The 26,306-nt window shown below is 48.1% G+C and overlaps 1 protein-coding gene across 5 annotated transcripts in view; it reads right to left on the minus strand.

The window, feature by feature from the left end:
• Positions 1 to 26,306, minus strand: part of lrba (LPS-responsive vesicle trafficking, beach and anchor containing) — a 193,282-nt gene that overhangs the window by 43,276 nt on the left and 123,700 nt on the right. For all 5 annotated transcript variants that reach the window (XM_062516552.1, XM_062516559.1, XM_062516545.1 and 2 more), the window contains exons 40-46: positions 16,831 to 16,948; positions 16,363 to 16,465; positions 14,749 to 14,864; positions 14,224 to 14,336; positions 7,562 to 7,702; positions 6,082 to 6,201; positions 415 to 567 (exon numbers count right to left, since the gene is read on the minus strand). In XM_062516552.1, the coding sequence (XP_062372536.1) occupies positions 415 to 567; positions 6,082 to 6,201; positions 7,562 to 7,702; positions 14,224 to 14,336; positions 14,749 to 14,864; positions 16,363 to 16,465; positions 16,831 to 16,948 (864 nt within the window). The remainder of the gene's footprint in view (positions 1 to 414; positions 568 to 6,081; positions 6,202 to 7,561; positions 7,703 to 14,223; positions 14,337 to 14,748; positions 14,865 to 16,362; positions 16,466 to 16,830; positions 16,949 to 26,306) is intronic.

Below are 26,306 nucleotides of genomic sequence, written 5' to 3' on the forward strand. Positions count from 1 at the left end.
AATCACTCCTGGCTTTGTCTTTTGTGTTGACAGAAGTCATGGCATCCATAATCTGGTATGTCAGATAGTCCACCTCAAATATCTCTGTGGGCCTGACCTGAGTGATTACAACGAATTACTGACAGACTCGACTGATTCTTGATCAAGACCACAATCATGAGAGGGGTTCCTCTGCTTTTAATTTAAAAAGTAGCAAAAAGGTAACACAGTACAGCTTACACAAGGTATCTTTCAAAACACACCAGCCACAATCTGATCTCCATAAGCACGTGATTCTAAAGACACAGAGAGTGAGGATGATAGACTACTGTGTGTATATGTAGTGCATGTGTGTGTGCCTGTGTCTGAGAAAGAGAGAGAGAGAGTGTGTAAGAGGGTGGAGGGAGGGGGAGAGGGGGAGAGGAGAGGACATACCAGTCGGTTGATGCGCACAAACTCCTCTGGGTCCTTGGCCCACGGTGGCAGCTCCACGTCTGATACCACAGAGCCATCATCCATCACACCCAGGCTGTAATTATTGGAGTTGACAAACATCTCAGGCAGATAATAAAATTCTGGGATCAACTCCTGAGAAAGTAAGAGACAGGAAGGGAGAGGGGGAATAGAGGAGAGATATGTTCAGAGGGATTACTTACTGCTATCATTTTATCATCAGTAGCATTATTCATTTTATTGAACATTCATTAGAATGGCAAAGAATATTTAACCTGAAAATTTTAATTTAATATGAATAATATGCATTTTCATTTCACAACTAAGACTGCTTTGAAATACCTGTGAATCTTGATAACCCACTCCAACCCACTTACACAACGCTTCATTTTAAAAGACTCCAGATAAATATCCTCTTGACATGACTCTTGTTAAGGCATAGTAAGCACTTCTCTAAATGACAGATAAGCTTCCTGAGAGTTTGGAAACAGTGCCGTGTATAGGGAGGAATTTTCAAAGAGGCCATTTTCTGATAATGTGTGAGCGGTGTGAAATAAAAGGCTTCTCCCCTCAGATAAGACTCCGAGCGGCACACAGGCCTGCAGAATCTGAATGCAGGACTGCCATCGACCTGCTGGTTAATTATGGTGACTGCAAGCAATGACTTTGGCCAAGAGCAAGCGCAGCAGAAGGAAAAAGAAAATAACAAATAATTAAATAAGAGCGAAACTGCTCTATCTTGCGTGTGTGAGAGTGTGTGTGTGTGTGTGTGTGTGTGTGCGCGCACACGTTGTTCTCTATAACCATGCCATTACTCACTGGAATTACACTTCAGACACTTCATTTGCTCTATGCCACAAAATGTCTGTCTGATAAAAAGCATAGTCACACACACATAATGAAAAGAAGGAAGGTACTCCAACAGGTTTAATCATAAAAGGGCATCAGAGGAGCTGCCAGCCAGGGAAGTAGTCCCAGAATACAGAGACAAAGTTCACAACATGCACACACAAATGGGCTGGGACTTCTACCATGAGTGTGTTGAAGACTGTTTAAGCCAATATCTTACTGTTGCATTTCTTTTAGCTGTACCATTATAACCAAGTGTGATGTGGCACAGCAAGGTTAACTATGAAGTGCATAAACATACATTAGGAATAATAACTATGCAGTGTCCTTTACTCTACTACATGAGACTTGCAGGTTTCACTACGAGTCATACTCAAGCTCCTAACCAGGCAGCCTACTGACTGGGCGAGAGCATGCATGTGAGGGCTTGGTGCTTTCTTTACATGACAAAGTATTTGTGCAGCTCTTTACAGTATGTATATAATGGCCACATGTAATGGTTCAGCAGACGCACACACGGCCGCACGCACATGCTGTCAGCTCAAATGGAAACATGTCGAGATGCGGGGCATGTGAGAGTAGACTGAAGCGGTGTGCAGTGTGTCTGTCAGATGGCAGGTGAACCAGAGCAGACGTGGCAGTGTATAGAAGTGTTCTCACACAGACAGTAAAAACACATTAAACAGTTAAGCAGCACACATCCAGACAGCGCACCCTGGACATATGACAGCAGCACTCATAGGAACACTAGTGTAAATTGCAGTCTTAATCACAAACACAGGAGATTTACTGTCTGTATACATCCGCAAAAGCCAGAAGCAGACCATGTAAACATGTACATTCCTTGTGATGCCGCGAGTTGAGAATGCAAGAGACTTTGATAAGTGAATGCAGATGGAGAGGCCCAACACAAGATCTACATCTCCACAAATCACCATTTCATTTTTCTGACCCAGTGCAATCCGTCTCCTGCGAGAAGTGAATGGATGATGTGTGCATATAAGGCTGTGTGTGCTGACTGGCACTCTAGTGGCAGCTATGAGACTGAGCCTGACCGACAAGCAGGCTGACTTCAGCAGCTGGCTCTACTACTACACATGCACTAGAACACAGCATCAACATAGAAAAGACATCCCTTATTGTGATGTGAATAGGCATTGAAATGGCTACATGCTAATTGTAGCCTATTTCATTTTAAGTGTAATGACATTTAAAGAAACATGCTTTTGGGCCAACAATAACATTACAAATCAACAGGAACCATGAGAAAAGTATATGTTAACATTTATGTCTAATTTTGTTTTATAAATGTTTGTTATTAGTGATGATAGCCGTACATTTAGCTGGGATTCAGATGCCTTTTCCTCCCCATACTTCCCACAGTAGTATTAGGGCTATTAATATGGCCCTCCTTAAGCTCCAGACTGGCAACAGAGGCATGGAAGCCAACTCTTCTTTTTCCATCCTCAACTCTTCCAGTCTGTTCCCACAGCTGTGAGCACAGGGCCCAATGATCTGGTTACACTTTTATATTAGTCCATTCTTCAGACTCATTTAAGCATCTGTCAAACTGGAACACTTGAACAGCTAACCTTCCACGACTAACTTCTGAGATAAATCTATGCACTGATGTTCCATCTGATATCAGTGGGGGTTAGGGTTAGGGTTGGGGGAATGGGGGGTGGGGGTTGTGTTGAATTCGTAGAGACAGTGGCATCTACTAGGGTGGATTTCTGTTGGAGAAAGTGGAACAAAAACAACTTTCGTATGGCAGTCATCCACCTACTGATACAATCGTATGCAAATTGTAGTTCAATCGCATTCAAATTAACATAAAAGAAATTACAGACAACAAAAGCCAACTGTTGCTTGAGTCAGGGCCAAAAAGTTGAGTTTGAACACAAAACAAAAACTACAGTCAATGGCCAACGAACATGTGCATTCTGTGCCTCTGTGATGTAGACATATACTGTACAAATGAGAGGACAAATCATAAACAAAGCAGCTTTTGCTTATTGTTTTCATGCTAGGTTAGCCACAATCACCATACAGCTTCTCAATATAGCTAATTAATATAGAGAATATGTCGGAAAAGAAGTAGCAAATGTTATCAACTCTTTGTCTTTTGGTTGTGGAAGAATAAAAGAAGGAACAGAGGCAAAAATATAATCATCAGTACAATCATCCAGAGGCAAAAAACACCAGGGCTGCATCTCTGTAGGGGTTGACTGCACTTGGCAAGAGGAAGGCAATCTGAACAGGCAGCTAGTATAGTAATCTTTCTCACTGATGGGCTCCCGTGCAACAAGTTGAATCAGCTAAAAAGTGGCCAACGGGGGCTGGACTTGTGCCAACAGTGCAGGAGTCAGTGCAGAAGCCTCCTGACCCACGGGCTGACACTGGTGCCCCCATCCCCACAGACACTACTCTCCACAGGCTCCCTCCCTCTCCCACACAACTATTCCACAACTACTACTCCTGTTTTCAAAGAATGGCCAACCCCTACAGACATGATTTGCGGCGTAAGGCATTTCTCTTCATCAGGGTGTTACTTGGCAACTTAACAAGAGTTAATCCAAAAATGAAATCATGCTCGCCACTCGTGCCGCACTTGATTTGAGATCGTTTCTCATTTGGGAGGGAGTGGCGGGGCTGCAGTGGCGGCTGTGCTGCTGCTGGGAGTGGTGAGCGCCCAGCTCCTCAGCCCTGGGGCCGCAGCCATGTTGGCTAATTAACAGAGCAAACAAACAGTACAAGTTTTCAACAAGCCCCCCCCCCCCCCCCCCCTCCTCCTCCTCCTCCTCCTCCTCCAGCCCTCTCTCCCTCTCTCATTCAAACAGAGAGGTCAGGATTTTACGATGGCACATGGTGCCCCGGGTTCAGACGGCCAGTCTGGCGTAAATTTGGCGGCCCTGATTCAGGGGTGGAGGACCCCGGGGCCACTTAAAAGGCAGGGGGGAAATAACAGGGGACTGGAGGGGGAGCGGGGAGACATGGGGGTGCTGTTAGAGCCAGTGGCCCCTGAGTGGCTGGTCAGAGGGCAGAACCTGTGATCCACAATCCTGTTCTGCCATGGGTCACCGGTCTTATGGCCCCCCCTGCCCTTCACCAAGTCCCTACATACTCACACGCACGCACGCACGCACGCACGCACGCACGCACGCACGCACGCACGCACGCACGCACGCACGCACGCACGCACACCACACACACACACACACACACACACACACACACACACACACACACACACACACACACACACACACACACACACACACACACACACACACATTCGTGAACACACACACACACACACACACACACACACACACACACACACATGACCACTTGCATATCCTTAAAGAACCACCATACCATCTCCATTGGCTTTATGTATGCTTGTTTTAGGGCACAAATATACACAAACACACCATGCAGGAAAAACAGTAATGTGTGGACCCATTTACAAGAGTCCCAAACTCCATGCTTTAGTAAAAACCCAACTGCAACTGCGACTGTGGACATTAAACAGGGTGATGTAGTAAAATATTATATATAGAGAACAGACCTATTACCTGAACCTTCTGCATACTAGTTTCATAACCCTACAGACTATTTGGGGTTACAAAGTCTAAACAAAGGACTCAGCTGAAAAGTTGAACTAGCTGCAAACTACTGATGTGTGTGCAACAAGAGTCTGGATCCCTCGTCTTCTTATGAGCTACAGGCATCTCAGTGCACAGCTCTCAGGAAAGGTGGACAACACAATCACTGCCTTGCACTGGCGCTTTTTCAGCTAACTGAAGGGTAATGGATACATGTCAAGCCAGATACTGGAGACAAGCGTGAGCGTATGCTGCAATCAGAGTGTTGAGAGGCGGGCGGAGGTGGGGTGGGGTGGGGGTCAGCACCAGGAAGTGGGTTAGGGTGAGCTGCTGGTGTCCTGAGTGGAGTGGTGGCAGTCCTGCTGATCCACCATGACAGCCTCAGATTGGGACTGGGCCCAAACTCTCGGAGGGTTCTCTGCAATCAACCACTGGCTGTAATTCGAGCCACATGTTACACAGCATCGGGCCGATGCAATCAAGCACCCAGGGAAGCCCCCACACAAGAGCCCTCTCTCCCTCTCTCTCTCTCCCTCTCTCTCTCCCCCTCTCTCTCTCTCTCTCTATCTCTCTCCACTGCAGCAGAGCAGGGGCCACAGTGTGGCTGGTCCGTGCTAATGAATATTTTAAGAGGGCTGGACACTTGTTAAAGAGGAAAGGGTGAATGCTTTGCAGGGCCCATGGGAGCCACAAGTGGAAAGAGGAGGTATGGAGAGAATGAGCGAGCAAAGGAGAAAGGGTTCAGGGCGAGGTTACTGTCCAGAGCACGAGGGAGCTGCTCACATGAACACTAGTGCAGAGGACAGCGCCTTTCATTAGGGGGGGGCAGCCTCATGTGCACTAAAAGTCAGAGGAGAGCTGAGTACCGTGGGCTCCAGTTTTCAGGAGGAAGTCAGGAATGCCATGCCGAACCACCACGAGTCTCTTAGTACTGTGTGTGTGTGTGTGTGTGTGTGTGTGTGTGTGAGAGAGAGAGAGAGAGAGAGAGAAAGAGAGAGATTGCTTATCATATATTTGCCTTCATACTGGCAAGTCTGGCTGGTGGGAGTGACTGACAGCACCTAAATGACTGTCAGAGCGAGACTCCAGTAAATGGATGGATCTGTGCTGAGGATCTGAACAGAGAGCTGATCTGCTCTGTGGGAGTAGGATGGGTCTGGGCCTACTGAGGGCTCAACGCTACAGTACGCACCTTCACATCTGAGGTGTCTCTCTGGCAGTTCCTCCAGGCCCTGGACACCGAGGAGAACGTCCGGTCCGCATGGTCAAACTTCCCTCCTTGGAAGTTGAGGAAAAAAGTTGTGAATGGCTCCTGGAATGAAAAGAGGAAGAGAAGTTAAGAGAAAGAGAAAGAGAAAGAGAGCAAGTCAAAAGCCACTTCAATGTGCTATATTGTCTTGTTTCCATTACTTGGCCAAATCAGCCATTTATCAATCTTGCAGAAAAGACCTGCCATGAATAATGGTGATTGAATCTGCTTCTCCTTTTCTGTCCAATAAACCTCGTGTTTCAAATGGTCCTCATTGTCTCAGTCATGATGTTGATGAAAACACGTGGGTATATCAAATGGTGTACAAATTGACGTCTTTCAAATGGAACAACACAGACAGATTTCCTCTGTCTGAATAATAAAGGACTAAAAATAACTTTGAGAAACAACAATAACTAAGCGAAGTGGTCATTATCCCAGCAGCGTGCCCATACAACACTGTTATTAGTCCGTTTCTAATTGACTCTAATCTTGTTTGTCTAGGTCAATAGCTTTTGTTTTCAGAACAACAGCACCCCAGTGGGTACCTCCATTAGTCTGAAGGAAGAACAGCATCTAGCTTTGTACCCCCCACCCCAACCCTGACTCCCTTCATAATGGACTGGGCTAATTGGGCCATTGCCTTTAGTGGGTTGACAGCTCAAACTTCCTTGTTTGTGAGAGATCCAGTGTTGGCCTGCTCTATAGCCCCCTCTAACACCTGAATGAGTGCTCCCGTCAGGCCTGAGCTCCAGCAGGCCCCATAATGCTGCTGCTGGATCAATGCACTGCCCATGAGGGAGCTGTTGGGCCGACTGAAGCACTCACACACTTGCTGCACAGAGCATGGATGGCCTGGAGACCTAACAAATATTCACTGTATTCAAGTCTTAATTCTTGTAACTCAAGTGCAGTCTTGCAACAGTTAAGTAGAACTGAGGTCTGTTACAATTAATTCTACTAAACTTCTACTGAACATCAAATTGTGTGGTTTGTTGATGTGACTGATGGATGATTGTGTAAAATGTTGGTGGGCAGTTTAAGATCAAAGTAAAGGGTGTTTGTGGAGAGGATGAGGAGGAGAAGGAAAATGGGACAGAGCCATGCACCATGCATACGTTAGCATGCAGATAAGGCCTAGAGTTCAGCTTGACATAAATCAACTTGTCTCACAATGCCTACAAATCCCATATGTTATGCCCACAAATTCCATACATTTGCATTGTGATGGGGGGAAATATTAACTTTATGTAAAGGTTGTATTACTGTATGTGTAGATTTTCTCATATCAGTGCTTCTAATCTGACTGGTGTTTATGGCAAGCTGTCTGGATTTCCTGTTTTGCTTGGAGTTAGTATGGCTGTCATCAGTTGTTGTCTCTGGTGTGTGTTCGTCTGCATGTGTGTCGTGCGTGAGGACTCACAATGCGCAGCAGCCACATCTGTGTGAAGCTGGAGGTGGAGTAATGGGTGCCGTAGTGAAACTTTGGGACCTGGTCGTCTTCCCATGATTCATAGCGGTCGGAGAAGAAGGCTGCTCTCTTCGGGTTCAGGGCTCCGATTGGCTGGGAAAGAAACACAAGACACAGTACAGTACGTGAGCGAACAGGCTCTCTGTCCCCAGTCATGCTAACAGAGCGGCAGCAGCAGCAGCAGCCTAACAGCCGAGCACGAGCCTGCACAAACCCCGCTGACTGCTACCCTATGAATATTGGATGATGTTTTTTGAAGATCAATCCATTCAAACAGTCTGCATTTTAGTGCTCTGAGACGCAGCCCCCTGCAGCTAATCTGCTGGGGGAGAGGAATGGCTTGCCATGAGAGGAGAGGAGAGGAGAGGGTGCATCAATAGGCCCGGCCTGTGCGAGTGCTACTCAGGAGCCGTGCGCAGCGCAGCAGCCAGGGAGAAATGGGCACGCTGCATTACTCCTCTATTGATCTCCTGGAAAACCAATACAGCCCATTATTTAAATACTCATTTATAGAGCGCAATTTTATCCACTTCAATTTTTATTACCACACCAATGACTTCAAGCTACCCCTCCCCTCATGCACAAAAACACACACACACACACACACACACACACACACACAGATCCCTCGAATGCATAGAAATGTAATGAAACCTATACACACACACACACACACACACACACAATGACATACACACAATGACACACACACACAATGACACACACACACACACACCAGCAGATCAATGGTAATGGGATGATGGGCTGTTTTAAAATGAGAGTAGGCAGGAGAGTAATCGATGGCTTGGCCCTCATATCATAGCTGTGCCATGAGACGCTACATCCGAACTAACGCCCTAATATTGATCCTTAAAGCAGGTGCCCGTGTGTGTGCGTGAGAGAGAGAGAGAGAGGGGGCGGGGGTGCAGTTGTAGCTTATACACCCAGCGGGCAGCTGACAGTGACACACTACTGGCTTTCTCGTGGCGATGGTACTAGGAACACACCTTGAATTATACATCATGCGATTAGACTGATTTATTGCCATAATAACACTGGCCTCATTAAAAAAAGAAAAGGGAGAGCTGAATAAAAAGCCCATATCTGTGTGTGTGTGTGTGTGTGTGTGTGTGTGTGTGTGTGTGTGTGTGTGTGTGTGTGTGTGTGTGTGTGTGTGTGTGTGTGTTTACCACAGTAAATTACCGGAGAAGAGGACACACCAGTGAAGAGACGCTCACACAATAGCATGATTTGACAGTGCCGTACATCAGGGTTGTCCCTGGTAGGCTAGTGATGAAGCATGTGTGTGTGTGTGGGGGGGGGGGGGGGGGGCATGCCTGTGTGTGTGTGTGTGTGTGTGAGGGAGAGTGATGAAGCAGACGTAGCGTATTGGCCTAATATGTTCTGGCAGCGTGCATGAATATTTCTTTGATGACAGGTGAAATAAATGAGCAGCCTCTGTGTTTGTAATTACACCACAGACAAAAGGAAAGACAAAATGGCACACACACACACACACGCAAAGAATCACACACACACACACACACACACACACACACACACACACACACACACACACACACACACACACACACACACACACACACACACACACACACACACACACACACACACACACACACACACACACACACACACACACACACACACACACACACACACACACACACACACACACACACACACACACACACACACACACACACACACACACACAGACAGTGGTGGGAAAGTTGAAAGGTAGGTTGACTCACACACATGCCCTCAAATACACACACAAAAATATCTATTTCAAAAACACAGATAGTGTGCATCTGAACAAGCTAAATACATCATGGCTTCAGGTTGAGGTATTTCAAATTCAGGTTTTAAAGCCTTGTAATTCTATAAAAAAATATATGATACAAGTCAACTGTATACAAGTCATGAATGCGTTCGTGTTCATGGGATACACTCATCTCAGACAAAAGATGCTATCAGTCCCAGTGGACTTAGAGAAGTTTACATTAATCTTCTGCAAATACAATGAAATGGTGTGTACAAGAGAAGCACAGATAACATATGCACTTCATCTCCAAATCAATACTCCATTAGCTTTCTCCTTCGCCACTGAAAGGTCCCCTTGGTGCTCAATACAAGCCCATCATTTTGTGCTCCACTGTGTGAATATGCCCCTCAGATACTCCACACTGTGTGAATATGCCCCTCAGATACTCCACACTAATGTGAATATGCCCCTCAGATACTCCACACTGTGTGAATATGCCCCTCAGATACTCCACACTGTGTGAATATGCCCCTCAGATACTCCACACTGTGTGAATATGCCCCTCAGATACTCCACACTGTGTGAATATGGCCCTCAGATACTCCAACACACTGGCCAATGCAGATGAGCAGCCGCAACAGTAGAAGCAGCTCACTGGCTCACGTAATGACCTACAGTATGTAGTGCAGCAAGCCTGCGCTGTTATCTTGCCCAGTCCGCTTTGGCAGTGCAGGGTTAGAGATTAGGATAAGACAGCCAGGGGGGTCAAAACCACATGGACAAAAGGGGACATAAATTCATGCTGAGCTCCCGCCACACACACACACACACACACGCACACACACACACACGGGCGCACATGCACATCACCACACACACACACACACTAACCAACCCCATTACATTGTCTATGTGTGCATGTGTGACACTGCATCCACAGCAATTTTAGCGCTCAAAGTGAAAGGTCTCAGATGACCTCTTTCTATCAATGCAAGAGGGAGAGAGGTAAACATGTGAGAGAAGGAGGGAGGGAGAGAGAGAGAGAGAGAGAGAGAGAGAGAGAGAGAGAGAGAGAGAGAGAGAGAGAGAGAGAGAGAGGGAGAGGGAGAAGGAGGGAGAGATAGAGAGGGAGAGAGGGTGGGTGGGAGGGAGGGAGAGAGGGTGGGTGGGAGGGAGGGAGAGAAACAAGGCGTGAATTCTACAGTGGCCAGTCTCTGCAGACAAGGCGCTCTGGCACGCTCCACTGGTCAGACATTGATATCGCTCGTGTCAACAGCGTGAATAAAACAGCTGTGATAAAGATTGCTGAGATTTGCTCATTGGCTCTTGAAAGAGGGAAGGGATTGGGGTGGGGGAGGACAAAACAGGCGCTCTGCCCTCTCTCTCCCTCACGCTCAGTCTTCAGCCTCAGTTCCTTCCCTCGGGTGTGAAAGCTTGACTGAACACAGAGGCCGAGCTGTCAAAACTGCACAGAGGGAGGGAGCGAGGGAGGGAGGGAGAGAGGGGAGGAGAGGTGCGGGGGGAGAAAAGAGAAAGCCAGGGGGTGGGGCAGGTTAACAACAACAGTGTTTGTTGCCATGTTGGAGCCTTCCAGGCCATGGCAATATCAGACACAGATATGCACGCCCAAGAACACATCCATCTGAAGGCTGGATTCACCAGCACAACCTAAACGCCTTCTGAGAGACGGGCCTCACAGCTCTTATGAACTCATTAAACCATACAGGACGCATAACGCAAAAGATCCTCCAGCTCTTCATCAGTGATCCAATGTAAAAAGGTTCCAGCAATAATTGTGGGTGTGAGTTGGTCAAGATGAGAGGTCATTAGAGTGCGTGTGTTGAGGAGTGGTGTGTATTGAAGTGGGTCTGGATGTGTTGAGGAGTGCTGTGTATTAAAGTGGGTCTGGATGTGCTGAGGACTGGTCATTAGAGTGCGTGTGTTGAGGAGTGGTGTGTATTGAAGTGGGTCTGGATGTGTTGAGGAGTGCTGTGTATTAAAGTGGGTCTGGATGTGCTGAGGACTGGTCATTAGAGTGCGTGTGTTGAGGAGTGGTGTGTATTGAAGTGGGTCTGGATGTGTTGAGGAGTGCTGTGTATTAAAGTGGGTCTGGATGTGCTGAGGACTGGTCATTAGAGTGCGTGTGCTGAGGAGTGGTGTGTATTGAAGTGGGTCTGGATGTGCTGAGGACTGGTCATCTGAACTCTCCCCAGTGCCCCGTGCAGCCAGGCCGCCTCCCCTGCACTCTGCTCTAGCTCAGCACGCATTCCAGTCGGAGTGAGAGACGCCCACCACGAGACGCCCGCGCCATCCGTCCCACGCTGACCCTGCAGCCCCCTGACGTGCCGCCCCACGCAGGTAGCCGCGTCCATTAGCAGCGCGGCCCTTTGTGTTGCTGGAGCTCTTAGCCGCAGATTTATTCGGCCATTTTAGGGGTGAGGTGGACGCCCCCCTCCATCACTCCACTCCAGGGGTAATCCTCCATCCTCCCTCGCATGTGCACTAGCGTCAGTGTACAGGAGCCATGAGAGCATTGCAACACACTCTCTGGAGCAGCGCTATTGTTCCGGCTCCTTGCTATCTGCAGCATAAGTCACAGACTGCATTCTTTTGGAGGAGGTGCAGCAGCTCCCTGACATGATGAAAGTCCCCAAAAAAGCCTCCTGATGGATATCTGCAGTGGAATGCACAACTTGGCCTCTGATTCTCAACTAGATCAACATCAAAGTCAACCCACAGCATCAGTCAGAGTTAAGTCACTTAAGACACTTTAAGACACTTTCTCCACTACCTGATAATATGAACCATTTCTTAGGAGTCTTTTGATCAAAATTCTTCTGGCCAAAACAGAGATGTTGTTGGGTGGTTCATGCATTCATTGATCTTTTTTGGATTGTTTCCATTTGGTCTACATAAGTAGATAGAGTTTATAAACTCTACCTACACAGGCTCCATGTTGTCTTATGTCAAATACCTAGCCGGTGAAACTGATAGTCCACACACCCTGTACACTACACCCAGCCTGTCCAAGCGCATGCCTGTTTGTGTCGGTGCAGATCTAAAAACAGTGGCATGCTACTGAGATGAGAGCTAGGAAACAGAGGGGAGGTTTACAGGGTTCCTGTTAGCAGCCGCTCCGCCAGTCCGCCAGTCCCACCACTCAACAAACAGCAAGCTTCTCAACCAAGAGGTCACTAATTGGCTCCTTAGGGACTTTGGTCAGCCAATCAGTGTGGGGGAGGAGAGTGTCATGTGTGCTTGTGTATGTGTATGTGTATGTGTATGTGTATGTGTATGTGTATGTGTATGTGTGCGCATGTGTGTGTACGTGTGTATGTGTGAGAAAGAGAGACAGGGGGGGGGAGAGAGACAGAGGGAGATAAAAAAGAAAGGGTAGAAAGAAGAGACACTAGCCTGGTTAGCACGCAGACCTTCTCAACTGGAATTGAGAGTGGGTCTGGAAAAGGTTCATTGACTTACGTCGTCCAGCAGGAGCGTAACTAGCAGTGAAATTAAACTTAAATTGGTGCATTAAACTTTCATCTCAGAAGCGTAGCAATCTCGTAAACAAAGGTTTTAAATGCAGTTGTTTACTCAGTTCCAAAGACATAGACGTCCATGGTAGATTAGTGATTGTATTTGCCTGCCCGTGTTTTAGGGACACTGGAAATGGGCTTCAGTGGCAGAGCAAATCCCACATGTGCCAAACGCTCCTATGAGTATTCCCAGGCTAGAGAAACACAGTGGGATGAACTCAACTATTTTTCCGAGACATGAGCTAGTGGATCTGATGAGCAAACTACAGGGGGTGTCGTATTTCAGCCACCCCAAATCAAGCACTCAGACAGCAGAGTGTCTCCACCAACACGTACACAAACAAAGACTGGAGAGGGAAAAAACAGGGGAGACGTAAACAGAGGAGAGAGAAATGAAAGGCCGTAGGAAAAGACGTGAGAGGAGAAAAAAGAGAGTGCAGGACAGATCCAGACACAGAGGAAGTGAAGCCGACGCAACAGAAGGAGCGAGAGCCTGCAGTGGGGGGTGGGAGTCTCTGGCTGTCAGAAGCGCTGGAGTTCTCAGAGCGCCCGGGGCGGTGGAGAAACAGCGCCTCTCCGCTCCCAGACTGGGAGAGGACGCACGGCAGAGACGCGCGGCGGGGAGACAGCGGCGAGCCAAGTCAGGACAGCATGCTGAGGAGGGAGAGTTGGGCCTGACACATGCACTAGCCCAGCCACACACTCCCAACTCTCCACTCCAACACAATCAAGTCTGATCTCAAGGCTGGCCGTCTATCCAGGCAGCCCCTGACAGCACGAGCAGATATGCTATCTCGTGTAGCTGCAGCTCTGGCCACCTTCAGCTGGGAGAGGAAGGAGGACGGGGGATTCTGGGACTTATTGATCTGAGCCCAGCCAATCTGCTCATTTATTTGATGTGCGTGTTTGGAGCGCGGTGCTCCCAGCTGTGAGGCCCTTTCCCCTGCACTGCGCTGTGTGGGGAGGCACGGCTGCTCCCTCTGACACTCATCAGCGTCACACGGCTCACAGTCCCTCCGCCGCCAAGAGCTCAGCACGTCTGCACCACTGGCCAGGACAAGTCAGAACATCAGCAGACACACCGGGTTGGGAAAACAGAGCGGATCTCTGTGGGGGCTGGAGATGGATAGGGCTGAGCAAGCCTGTGCTAATGGGGTGCTTGATAGAAAGCCATGGTAAAGCAACACTATTTACTTCACTTTTGGACTAAATCAATTTCCATTAGAATCCCATCAATATCCTCATCAGTGAGAGGACTAACGAGTGAGCACCAGTGTATTTGTCATTACCTTGGACAGGTCTCTGAAGTTGCTAGGCAGCGTGAGGTCCAGCTCCTCAGACTCGTAGTTTGTGATGACCCAGGGGAACACAGGGTACTGGTTCAGGTCGTTGAATGTGCGACCTTGAAGACACAGGTGAAAGACAATGTACAATGAGATGGGCATCAGGACATTTGTTTTTGTTTCTTTACTGCCTTTCAGAAATGATAAGAAAGAACAACAGAATGTGAAGAAATGACCATTGTTATGTAACATCATAAATGCCTATGCTCTGTGTTGTCCTGATAGCATGCTAACCACCTAGCTATGGACTGCACTCTCTTGTATTACCTCTGGAGCAGCTGCATTGAATACAGTGGTTCTACTCACCAGATATAGTGTTGAGGAACATGAGGTACTCACCAGATATAGTGTTGAGGAACATGAGGTACTCACCAGATATAGTGTTGAGGAACATGAGGTACTCACCAGATATAGTGTTGAGGAACATGAGGTACTCACCAGATATAGTGTTGAGGAACATGAGGTACTCACCAGATATAGTGTTGAGGAACATGAGGTACTCGAAGTTGGAGATCTCCCTGCGCTGCCAGCGCTGAGTCATGCTGGAGGCCTTGTACAGCTGCTTTGGGCTGGCCAGGGATATCCGCCTGTGAGAACAACACCAGCAAAGTTTGTAGTGTCACTATTTTCCAACATGTGCATGGCCAATATGTTATGTCACATATTAAAACGCAGTTATAATAAGACTGGACCATCTTATAGCACAAAATATTCATTCAAAAGTAAATTATCAAACAAAGGCTTAAAGACCATTCTTAAAATCATTCTTTACTTCTTTATTCACTCAACTTCCTTTGACCAATGGCACCAATGATCTATCTATCTGATATATCCTTAAATAAAACATCGCTGTCAGGAAGATAAACAAAATCAGGGAGCGCAGATTTCCTCTTTCTGTACTTGATGTGGTATCTCAGATAGTGGATCACCAGTGGTGATGTGAGCAGGAATTGATCCATTCATCATAGGGCCATGTGGGAGCCCCTGCTGAATGCATAAACTGCCACCCCCCTGCCCCCAACTAACAACGGATGGCAAAACAAATGACCCCCAACGCAATTAAAACAAAGGCAAATGAAGGGATTCATCAGTGTCGGCCTGTGCGATTAGACTCATTAGGCTGCTCAAGTGCAGCGCCCGCCCTCCTGTGCCAGCCCGTGCCAACTGTGGGGGTATGGAGCGCCGGGGCGGAGCTGGGCCGAGCTCTGTCACACAGCGAGTACTGTTGCCTCCGCTGGGCAGGACAGGTGTTGACGCGGCCCAGAGGCCGGGGGCAGTGGGGGCAGTGGGGGCTGCCCACTCCCCCACGCTGATGAATGGCCCCACATACAGGGCACACACAAGCACACGCCGCTACGCCACCTCTGCAGGAAGTCATAGAATCCCAACGCATGTGTGGAGGGGCCATGATTAAACACGGCTAGTGCAATATGGCTGTGCTACAGTATGGAGCCTCAGACCCTGCTAGGGAATGCCGATATGCCCACGTTTCTGCACTCTCTTTCCATTTGAACAGTCCAAGGCGTAGAGGCCAGCGCTGAGCTGAGCTGAGCGGAGCAGAGCACTGTGGGGTTCCCCTGCCCTGAGGGCTGCCTCTCAACAGCCCACTGTTTATTTCTACAGCACTGAGACAAATAAATGAGTGGAATTGTGTTTGTGTGAAAGTAATTAGGCTGCGTTACACCACAGACGTGTGTGTGTGTGTGTGTGTGTGTGTGTGTGTGTGTGTGTGTGTGTGTGCATGAGTGTGTGTGTGTGTGTGTGTGTGTGTGTGTGTGTGTGTGTGTGTATGCGTGTGTATGCGTGTGTGTGTGTGTGTGTGTGTGTGTATGCGTGTGTGTGTGTGTGTGTCTGTGTGTGTGTGTGTGTGTGCGCGTGAGTGTGAGAGAGAGAGAGAGAGAGAGAGAGAGACCGACAGGGAGAAAGAAAGAGCAGTTTCATTCTAAAACCCGAATCTGTGGACATTCTGAAATCAACTAAAGTCTACTACGAATGAGATCGTTATTTTCCTTGGTGAGAAAATGACAAGGAGAACAGCTTAACAGCACATTAAACGTGTGTCTAGACCTGTTTGGAGCAACTCACCTGGTCTGTGGGAGGCCAAAGTTGGTGCCCACCCCCACACGGGGCAGACAATGCACCACCTTCTTCACGGTGGCCGCGTCTGGGAAGTTGAACATGACCGCTGCTGCAGGGGACAAAGCAAACACAAGTGAATACGCTACACCTGAGGATGGCTGCCTGGCTGGCGGGCTGCACATGGCAGAGTCTGACTGGCAGTTTGTACAGTAGGAATCCTATTGACTGAACAGATAGATGGAACAGGGATAGTCCCAAACTACTGGGGCTTCAAGGGAAAGAGGGAAATATGGATTGTAAAACATGGTAAAACACAAGTAGTATTAGTATGGTGTTTACTCTCAAATCTTTGTTTAAACGCAGCCCATTTTGCTCCTCCACGCTGATCTCCAAACAGAAGTGAAACAGACGCGTCCAAACAGTAGCAGGATGGTGTTACAGTGATCAAGTGATGTGGAGTGATCAAGCTCTTACTTCTGTTGGCCATGAACATCTCCAGCGCCGTGTTCTGCAGGAGGTAGCGGCGGGAGAAGATGGCCCGGATCTCTGTGAACAGCCATTTGCCATGAAGGCCCTCGGTGTAGGCCAGGATCTGGAGCAGAGCGGAAGAGAGCAGAGCAGAGAGGCCCAGAGGCCAGTGAGTCCAGCGCACACTCTCCTTCATTCATCACTCAGAGCAGCGGCTGGTTGCCGGCAGCAGGATTAATGGGACTTATTGATCAGCTCCTCCATGAAAAAGAGATTCGTTTACAGAGGAAATGAGCCTCATTCAGGCCCTCAGAGAAAGAGGGGGGAGGACTGCTGCTCACCTCACTAAAAGCCAATCAGTAGTTTTGAGGTGGGAAAAATAACAACTTGATATCCTTGGGGCGTCATTATCATAGTTGTCTTTGTGATACATTATGTCAATATGACAAGAGATTGAGAGGAACGTGTTTATACAAGGCCAAGAGTGATATTAACATTTTCAAAAACAGGCACTTTTAATGATGAATAATCTGGGTAGCAAGTGAGTGGAGTCCTGCTCTGTGCGGGGAGTCAGTGGAAATGAGATTCTCCTCGGAGATAAATCCCTGCTCGCCAGTGCAAGCATGAGGTTAAGTAGCATTTTGTCAGCTGACACTAAACAATGGAAAAAAGGCAAAAGCCTTGAGATGAGCAGTGCCTAATTTCTCAGTGGAGCCTCAGTTGTCAAAGTAACACGTCCTGATGGCTGTCAGACCTCCACACACACACACACACACACACACACACACACACACACACACACACACACACACACACACACACACACACACACACACACACACACACACACACACACACACACACACACACACACACACACATAAAGCTTGGCTTTAACTCCATCTCTCCCATAAGTCTCTCTCTCTCTCACACACTCACGCTAATCCCATCTTTAGTTCTTGGCTGCTTTGTTTCTTTGTTTTTTCTCTCTTTTTTCCACTGCCTTTTTCTGTGGTTGTGACGTGTCCTTGCTGAGAGTGGATGGGGAGGAGAGGAGAGGAGAGGAGAGGAGAGGAGGAGAGGAGAGGAGAGGAGAGGAGAGGAGAGGAGAGGAGAGGAGAGGAGAGGAGGAGAGGAGAGGAGAGGAGAGGGAGGCCAGTCGGCCCTCTGCCACTGATGGGGGGAGGCCAAATTAATCACCAACCCTGAGATGCGGCCGCAGCTCGCGCTCAAGTTCAAAATGCTCATTAGGGGGTGGCAGGAGAGCTGCTCAGCAGCTGGGGCCCTGGGCCTGCTCCGCCACCTCACTTCAAAGTCTCTGGAGTTCAATTAATTGTGGATTAGGCAGTGGTCTGTCCGGCTACCCAAGCGGCATCATCTACCGACTGACAGGACCCGAGACAGAGGTACCAGCTTCTAGCAGCCAGTTACCATGGCAACCTCCTCCCCAAATCAGGTAAAGAAATGCATGTGTGCCTTTGTGAGAGATAATAAAGCGGTGTACATGCCTGTGATGGCTGTCTCTCCGTCTCCTCTGGTCCAGACACCTCTGCACCTTTGGCATTCAGAAGCTTGTCTGCTTTAGTACGCTCTCCACCTCAGGCCTCTGATACAATTAACCCTCTCTAAGCTGTGTTAACACACTCTCTAATACACACTTACACCCATGACCCATATACTCAACAGAGCATGACAGACACACACAGAGAAACACACACGCACACTCTCCCTCACTCATGCAAACATGAACCACCAAACACACATGATATGTGTTAGGGGTAGACTTTACATCTTTCCTTATAATCATAAAATTCCTTATAATCTGAAAAAAAAAAAAAAAAGTAAATCTTGGGGGGGAAAAAAGCAGAATCTTGACATTTTGCCTATTATAGTGCACTAAATGATCAAATAAGTCAATAGAAAGTGGGTGTGTATAGAAGCATATTTCCTGAATGCAGTTGTAGGCAAATTGGCCCCAAATCATACAATTCCCCCCAAACGCACTGGATAACACCAAAAGCACATTAGGTCTCTTGCCTTCTATCAGTTCAACATGCCACTCCAGAAGTGACCTTTCACTCCAGTTTCAGTCCATGTCTGTAACTCGAGTGTGTCAACCCTGGCCTGTCTACGAGAGAAGTCTTGTCTGAGGGGGGCGGAGGGCTAAATGGATCTGTTTGTGCTCTTCTCCAGCACTGAGAGGGTGGCGGAGTCGGGCCGGGTGATATCTCATTTGTGCTGGACCAACGCACTGGCTCAACCTCTGGCGCTTGTAAATGACTCCCAATTGTTCTGGGGTTTCCCTTTGCAGATGAAAAAGGCTTCCAGGCAACAAGAGGGTGAAATGAAATGTCCCTACAGACTGGAGAGCCATGCTCATCCCACCCCCCACATCCCAGCGGCGTCAGCAGGACAAATGGCTGTGGCCACGGCATTATTGTCTGAGGTGGAGTTATGGTGGGATCCCACGCACTCCCACTTGGGCCTTGACGGCGGCTGCAGGCCAGTGATGGATTGGGAGGTGTGCGCGGCTGTGTGACAGTGGGCATAAAGAACCGGGCCCGGCGTCACACGCACGGTCAGGATGGGGGACCTCAGCAGAGGGAGGCGAGGACAGGAGCGGACACAAGCCCCACAACACGCTCAACAGCCCTACAGACGCCTCGCTCATCTCCAGGTGGGCTTGCTAGTGGTCATGTCTGCTAATGAGTGAGAGTGGCGTGTTGGGGCCGGCTCCGCACACTGTGCATCTGAAGCCCCAGATGGCTGCAGGTGTGTGTGATCACGGCCAGATGCTGCCCTCAGGCCTGATGGGCTGGACACGCCCCGTGCCCCCCCATGCCCCCCCCCATGATGGAGCACACGCAGCATTAATGCAGCATCGGCTTACATCCTCACACTGGCCTCGGGACGAGAGGACACCACGCTATGGTAAGACACACGGGGCAGTCCAGTCGTGATGTTTAGCTCAATAGCGGTCATTTCCCTGCTCTCCATCTCAGGAGACTTCATGATACAATGTTTCTAAAGGTGCCTGTAATGAGAGTATGACTGCAATAAAGGCAGGAAATGCTGAGGTAATTATATGTATGAACAGCCCTTTTGGTAAATTATTCCCCTACAAGTTTTGCTGCTGCTAATTTTTCAGCTTGAAAGGAAAATAAATCCGATAGTCTCGCTTGATGTCACATGGGTCGCAGCTTTAATATTGATTCTGGATTCATTTGATTCCGGGTCTCATTTCAAAGCCAAGTCTGAGGCAAAGCAAACAACAAAGGCCAGTGGCTGAAATGGGGAAAGTGAGAGCATGAAAGAGAGAGAGAGAGAGAGAGAGAGAGAGTTCATGTTCATTTCTGAGTGATGTCATTTGTCTCTGTCACAGAGAAAAAACACTTCACCGGGGGAGACAGATGAAGGAGCCCCCTCCCCCTCCCCCACATCCCTGAATTCTCCTCTCCACACACACACACACACACACAGTTTAACATATGGTGCAATAGCCACTAAACACCACCACTTTCAGAGCATTCTTGCTGTTACAATGTAAGAGTGTTTTTAACTAACTACACACTTGAAAGTTGTTTAATTGGAAATAACCCCAGACAGACAAGCACACAGCTGCCAAAAAAACCCTATCTGGCAACAGCGCTCCCACAGTAAGATAAATGAGTCTGGGGTTGCCATTCTCTGCTGGGCAGAGAAGGAGTCCTTGTGTTCTGAGGCTGATAAGCTTCTCCAGAAAAAAAGAAAGCAAGTGAGAGAGAGGAGGAGAAAGACACAGAGAGAAGAGAAAGAGAGAGAGAGAGAGAGAGAGAGAGAGAGAGAGAGAGAGAGAATCACCTCTTTTTTTAAAGCCTCCACCTCTTATTAACCCGTATGTAGACCTGCATACACAGTGCTACAGGGTGCCACAGGGCGCTGAATAGAGATGGAGAGGAGGAGAGAATAGGAGGGCTTGGTCTAGTGTGGGCGCAGACGCTGAATATGCCCTGGCATCTTGGGAGAGGAAAATGAGGTGATTGAAGTTCAATTTGTATGCTGTTATTAAGTGTTTCCGCATGGCTGAGAGAGTTAAAGGATAATGGATGAGGCTGTTATTATTACCTTTTGGTCAGATGAAGTGTTGTGGGCGATAAGGTGATGAAATTAATGAGCAGGAGGAAGAGGGGTGATCAATCAACATCACTATGGCCCCTGAGCCGGTGGGAATAGCGCACAACTTGATAGAATTCATAGGCAAATCAAAATTGTTAAGGGGTGGGAGTGGGAAGCATTTCTTTTTCTCAGGGCCAAAAAACCTGGCCTGATCTCCCAAAGAGCCCTTTTTACAAACACACACACACACACACACACACACACACACCCTATAGCAAGCTCTAAACACGGTCTCCTCTGTGTCTGTGTGCACATACAGAAAGTACACGTCTGTCTGTATGTTTGTGTGTGCTCACCCATAGGTGTCTGTGTAGGTGTCAGTATGACAATATTTGTGCTTGTGCGCCTGGGTATTCATTCATCATGTCTGCAGGTGTGTCTTCTCACACTGAGACAAGGGCCGTATTTAAGCTTGGTGAAAGCCAGACCCTATCTAGCTAAGCCATATGTTACATCCACACCACACTACACTACAGGCAGGTCCCCACAGAGTAATGTGAGAGTGGGCTTATTAAACACAGCATTGATGGAGCAGCCTTGTTAAAGCACGGCTCAAATAGCCAATCATGTTGCTTAGGGTGGATGTTAGCATATAAAGCTATGGACTCACATAGCCTGGATGAAGGTCTAATGTTCTGGACTAGCCTGGCTATATACCCATGGTGCCTTGCGCACAATTTCATTCACGCTGCTAGGCAGCCTGGATCTTCTAGCATCTAGGGAACCAATAGCAGAAGGGGGGAGGACAGCAAGATGATGACGACATCTAAGCAACACACCAAAGCTTGTAGTTTGGTGAAGAGCCAAACCAGCTTTTGTTCAAATCTACACACCTATCACTACTGAAAAATGTAAGTTTAATTTCTCAAATGTTATTTTGAAGTATTAAAATGTTCTACATATATCATCTGGTATAGGCTACGCACAGACGCATTTGATAGACATCCATAGCGCCCAATAAGTGGTTCTGGGCATTTGTAAACCACGCCTCCAATACAAGAAATTAATGTTTGGCTCCCAGACCACATCTCATTGAGATGTGGTACCGTTAGCCAGGCTAGTTCTGGACACATCGTGACATGATTTCCAATGCTGTGCATTGCTCCACTGTGTATGAAGTCAAATGAGGTACGACAAATACGAGGACCCTCGGAGAGACATCCAACATGCCTCTGCGCACGAGTCCGCCAGTATGGACAATTAATGCGATCTGATGTTTGAGCGCGCAGTGTGGCTGGCACCCATGATGGCTCAGGGCTCTGGCATCACCACCCCCCACCCCCCTCCACTCTCGCCAACAACTTCCATCTCTCCCTCTCCCAACAACATGTCAGCCTCCATCACCCTACGAGTTCATCAGACTAACAAGGGGTGGATAGATCCGCCGCCTAACGAGAATCTGCACCAATGGCAGCGCTCGTCTCCCTCCACAAGGCACCGCTGCTCTCCTGGAGCACTCTGGAGCCAATTAGGGCGGATTTGCTCTCGTGTTTGAGTGATACCAGGAAAAGGCTACCATGGTGGAAAAAAGAGAGAAAGAAATTGTGTCACATTTTCTTCCCTTTTCCTTTTTTCCCCTGCCCCTGGTGTTTTTGAGAGGGGGTGAGGGCAGAAAAAACAGTTTGATACAAGAATGTGATATGTGGTGGAGTGGAGGCGCAGATGGGGCCAGGGGGGTGAGCTGACCAGTGATCCTCTGAGAAGAGAAGAATGTGCCCCCACAGTGAGAGCACTGGTCATAGGATCCGCACATCACGGAAACACATGAACTCTCTCTCTCTTTCTCCTCACAACTACAAGTCATCTTCAAACGCCATCATCAACCAAGAGGCCCCTGTGGGGAAAATATTAAAGACTTTCTGGGTTCCCTCTTTTCATAAATCTATTGAATCTCCCGTGTCATTGATATATGATTGATAGATGCAATTGTTCTATGGTCTTGTAGCGGGTTAAATCCTTTGCTATTGTCAAACACTGAGCTCTATCGGCCTTGTGAAGTAAAACAAACTACACACACAGCAGAGTAAACATGTGTGAGTGCTTGCTGGAGTGTGAGCTGGAACAAGAAAATAAACAGGAGCGGTTTGCGTTTGGCGTTAAGAAAAGTTAGGCAGACTCACTCCTGGGTATTTACCCCCACCAGAGACATGGGACGTTTTGTGGTTGGAGGGACCTGCTGAAGCAAAAAGGCCTCTTTGAAAAGGGCTCATTGCGGGCATTTAGTCTGAGTTTAGCCCTGATGGGGATTAAGCCTTTTTGTTCCCCTCTGGCCTGTGTTTGCCAACTGGTTAGTCTTTTCCCTTTCTCCCCCTGCACTGATGCCTGCAGCTTAGCCTTTTAAAGTGCGGACAAAAAAAGAAGGAGAGGGTGAAAGGGGGACAGAGAGAGGGAAAGATCTTGTGTGGATTTAGAAAAATGCCGGCAACCCCGAGGGGTTAATTGGAGGAGAAGTGAAGCCTTTAACGCATTGACTCATTAGACATTTAGCCTTTCTGTTGGAGTTAGCAGGCCAAGCCAAGGCTCCAGCAAGACTACATACTGTAGGTCATAATATGGCAAACTAGGAGAACACTAGCACAACGCCACAGAAGCCACAAACAGAGCAACATGGTATGGAGTAGTGACCACATCACCACACACCCCGAAAAGTAACTGACAACTAGTGCTTTGGCCTGAAGAAAAGTTTTCTCAAAAGAATAAATAAATAAATCCCCGGTGAGATAGGGATCAGGAGCGCTGGAGGTGAGGAAGTCCCCCTCTAGTCCCCTTCCTGCTGGCGTCCTGACTCAAACCCCTGGAAGGAGATTTAGGATGCTTTAACCTCGGGGTCACAGAGGCCAGAGCTGCTCACCAAAGGAGGAGGAGGAAGAAAAGGAGGGATAAAGGTGACATAAGTGCGGAGAAGGGGAGCGTGAAATCCAGTGGACGTACGCAAATCAGCCAAGATACACACACTCTCTCAAAGTCTTCTCGCTTCATGCAGAGGAACTGTTTATGATGGCCACCACAGTAGAATACCCAGTCAGTAATGCCTCTGAATTGACTGGACTGGGACTTTCTTCCATCAGAGGGGCCTTAATCACATGCTGTAGACTCCAGCTATGTGGCACTATAGACCTGCCAGGTAGCAGCACCCCAATTGTTGACCTGAGCGAAAAGCTTTAAATAATGCATCCAGAATCTTAACAAGGGACATACTTGGGGCGATTTGCTGAAGGATCCAACAAAAGTTCCCCGTCCTCAGTTGGCCAGAAAGAAAAGGGTCTGTGAGCGTGCCGTACACAGTGAGAGGTGCAGAGAAAATTGATGCGACAGCCGAACCCAATGGGTGCTTAGCAGATCTCAAGAGCCCAAAGCTTTGTCCACTCAGGCCAGTGCACTGAAACAGTGGCAAACTTCAGACAGGTTTACGGTCCAAACCAGTGGCCGGCTCATTCGCTGTGCTTTTCCCTGTGGATAGGCTTTGGGGCCCCCCCACCCCCCACCACACTACCCTCCAAGTAATGCTGAAGTGAACCTTCCATAATCCTCCTTTTGTCAAGTCATTAATTGGATTGAGAGAGGGGCAGAGGGGATGAAGGGGGAGGTGGAATGTGGGCGCTGTTTGGGAGATACGGAGTCTTGAATGGGGATCCTCCATCTTCAAAAACACTTGAGGGTCCTTGGTTAAAATGTTTCTGGGAGTTGTAAACAACTACTAAGAGGAGAATCTAGCCACACACCTGAGTAGACACTCAAGTTGAGATGCATGTGACTTTGAGCACAAATCCCCCATTGAGCAGTGCCCAATGTGTGGCTAAAGATGCTAGTGCTGCAGGGTGGTGGTGGTGATAGGCTATAGAGGAGCATGAGGGAATGCTGCTGCTATTTGAACCCTTGATCAAATCATCTGACAGGTTTAGTAGTTTCAGAGTCCTCCACGAATTACTCAGGCTGGCAGTGGGGAGGCAGAAATGGTGTCCCACTTGAAGGTAAAAAAACAAATATCACATTTCAAAGTCTTGTGGTCACAGTGTGAAACTACATACACACACAGACCCTCACACGTACACACACATAGGCACACACAACAATAATGACTAACAGGCTGAGCGCTTGCCTAAATATGTTCTGAGTTCCAAGCGGAATCTGGGGGGAGGGAGGAAGAGAAGCTCAATCGGACACAATTTGCCTTGTCAAACCACAGACACTGAACAAATGTCATCCTGTTTGCACAGAGCTATAGACCATATAGGTGTAGCAAGTCTACTTATTGCCACTGACACCACAGAGGGTTTAATCTCAAAGTTGCCAATGAAAGAGTCCACTGTCCACACACAGTCCCCACAGACATGCAACTCCAACCTGAACGCAACATTAACTGTGATGACAGTGGATCGCTATAACAACACTGAGTGAGGCAAGTGTGAAGAAACAATCTTGGACAGAACCAATACAAACATGCAAAAAAACATTTTTAAAACATTCAAACCAAGAAATATGACTGAACATTTCATATCAAGGGTTAATAACTAGTCAAAAGGACATGATCTATTTCAGATATCATGATGAGAGCCAAGATACAAGACTCAAGCTTCCTCATGTACTCCTGATGGCCAGCCAATCTAACATGCACTGAGGAAAGTGATGGCTCTGATGAGCCCACTGGCTGCACTGAGAGTAATGCACAGAGACAGCAGCAGCCCTGACATCCACCACCGAGCAGCTCCATCCATCAGCCTGCACGTGCTGTGCCGCGCTGCACCAGTCACTCACTCCCAAGAGCGCCGAGGGTGGGGGAGGACACTCCTCACTTGGTCACACACATATGGCCCTGCTATGAAAGCCTCAGTCAGGGGGGCATGGAGGAGGACCGCTCTAGAGAAATGCTATCTTCAGTCAGAGGGAAATTGAGAGTAGGGGGAAAAAAGTGTGTGATTATCATCATGGCAATGGTCTCTCTACAGCAGCTGACATCAATAACAACTCTCGGCTGGGCCAGTCTGCCCCCCCTTTACACAGCTCATCTTACATCTTACATCATGCACCAACCATGGGACGGACAGCCAATCTCAAGAATAAAAGGAAGCCAATAAACAGAAAGTTAAGATATGACTGATCTAGATGATATGCATCTCTGTTTCACCAGAGAAGAGAGCGAAGAGAGCAAATGGCAGAGTGATGACTGTGCTGTCAACTGGATGCATTACACATGCATAGCACTGAGGAAGCACTCATGTCCATCTACTCCAAGACAATTCAATCAGGTCAACATCAGGGTGAAGATGTCCCTCTCTGACCCTTAGTCACCTGAAACCCGATCCTTGGAGGAGAACAAAAACACAGAG

Source organism: Sardina pilchardus, chromosome 2, assembly GCF_963854185.1.
Source record: "Sardina pilchardus chromosome 2, fSarPil1.1, whole genome shotgun sequence".
In the NCBI taxonomy this organism is placed as follows: Eukaryota; Metazoa; Chordata; class Actinopteri; order Clupeiformes; family Clupeidae; genus Sardina; species Sardina pilchardus.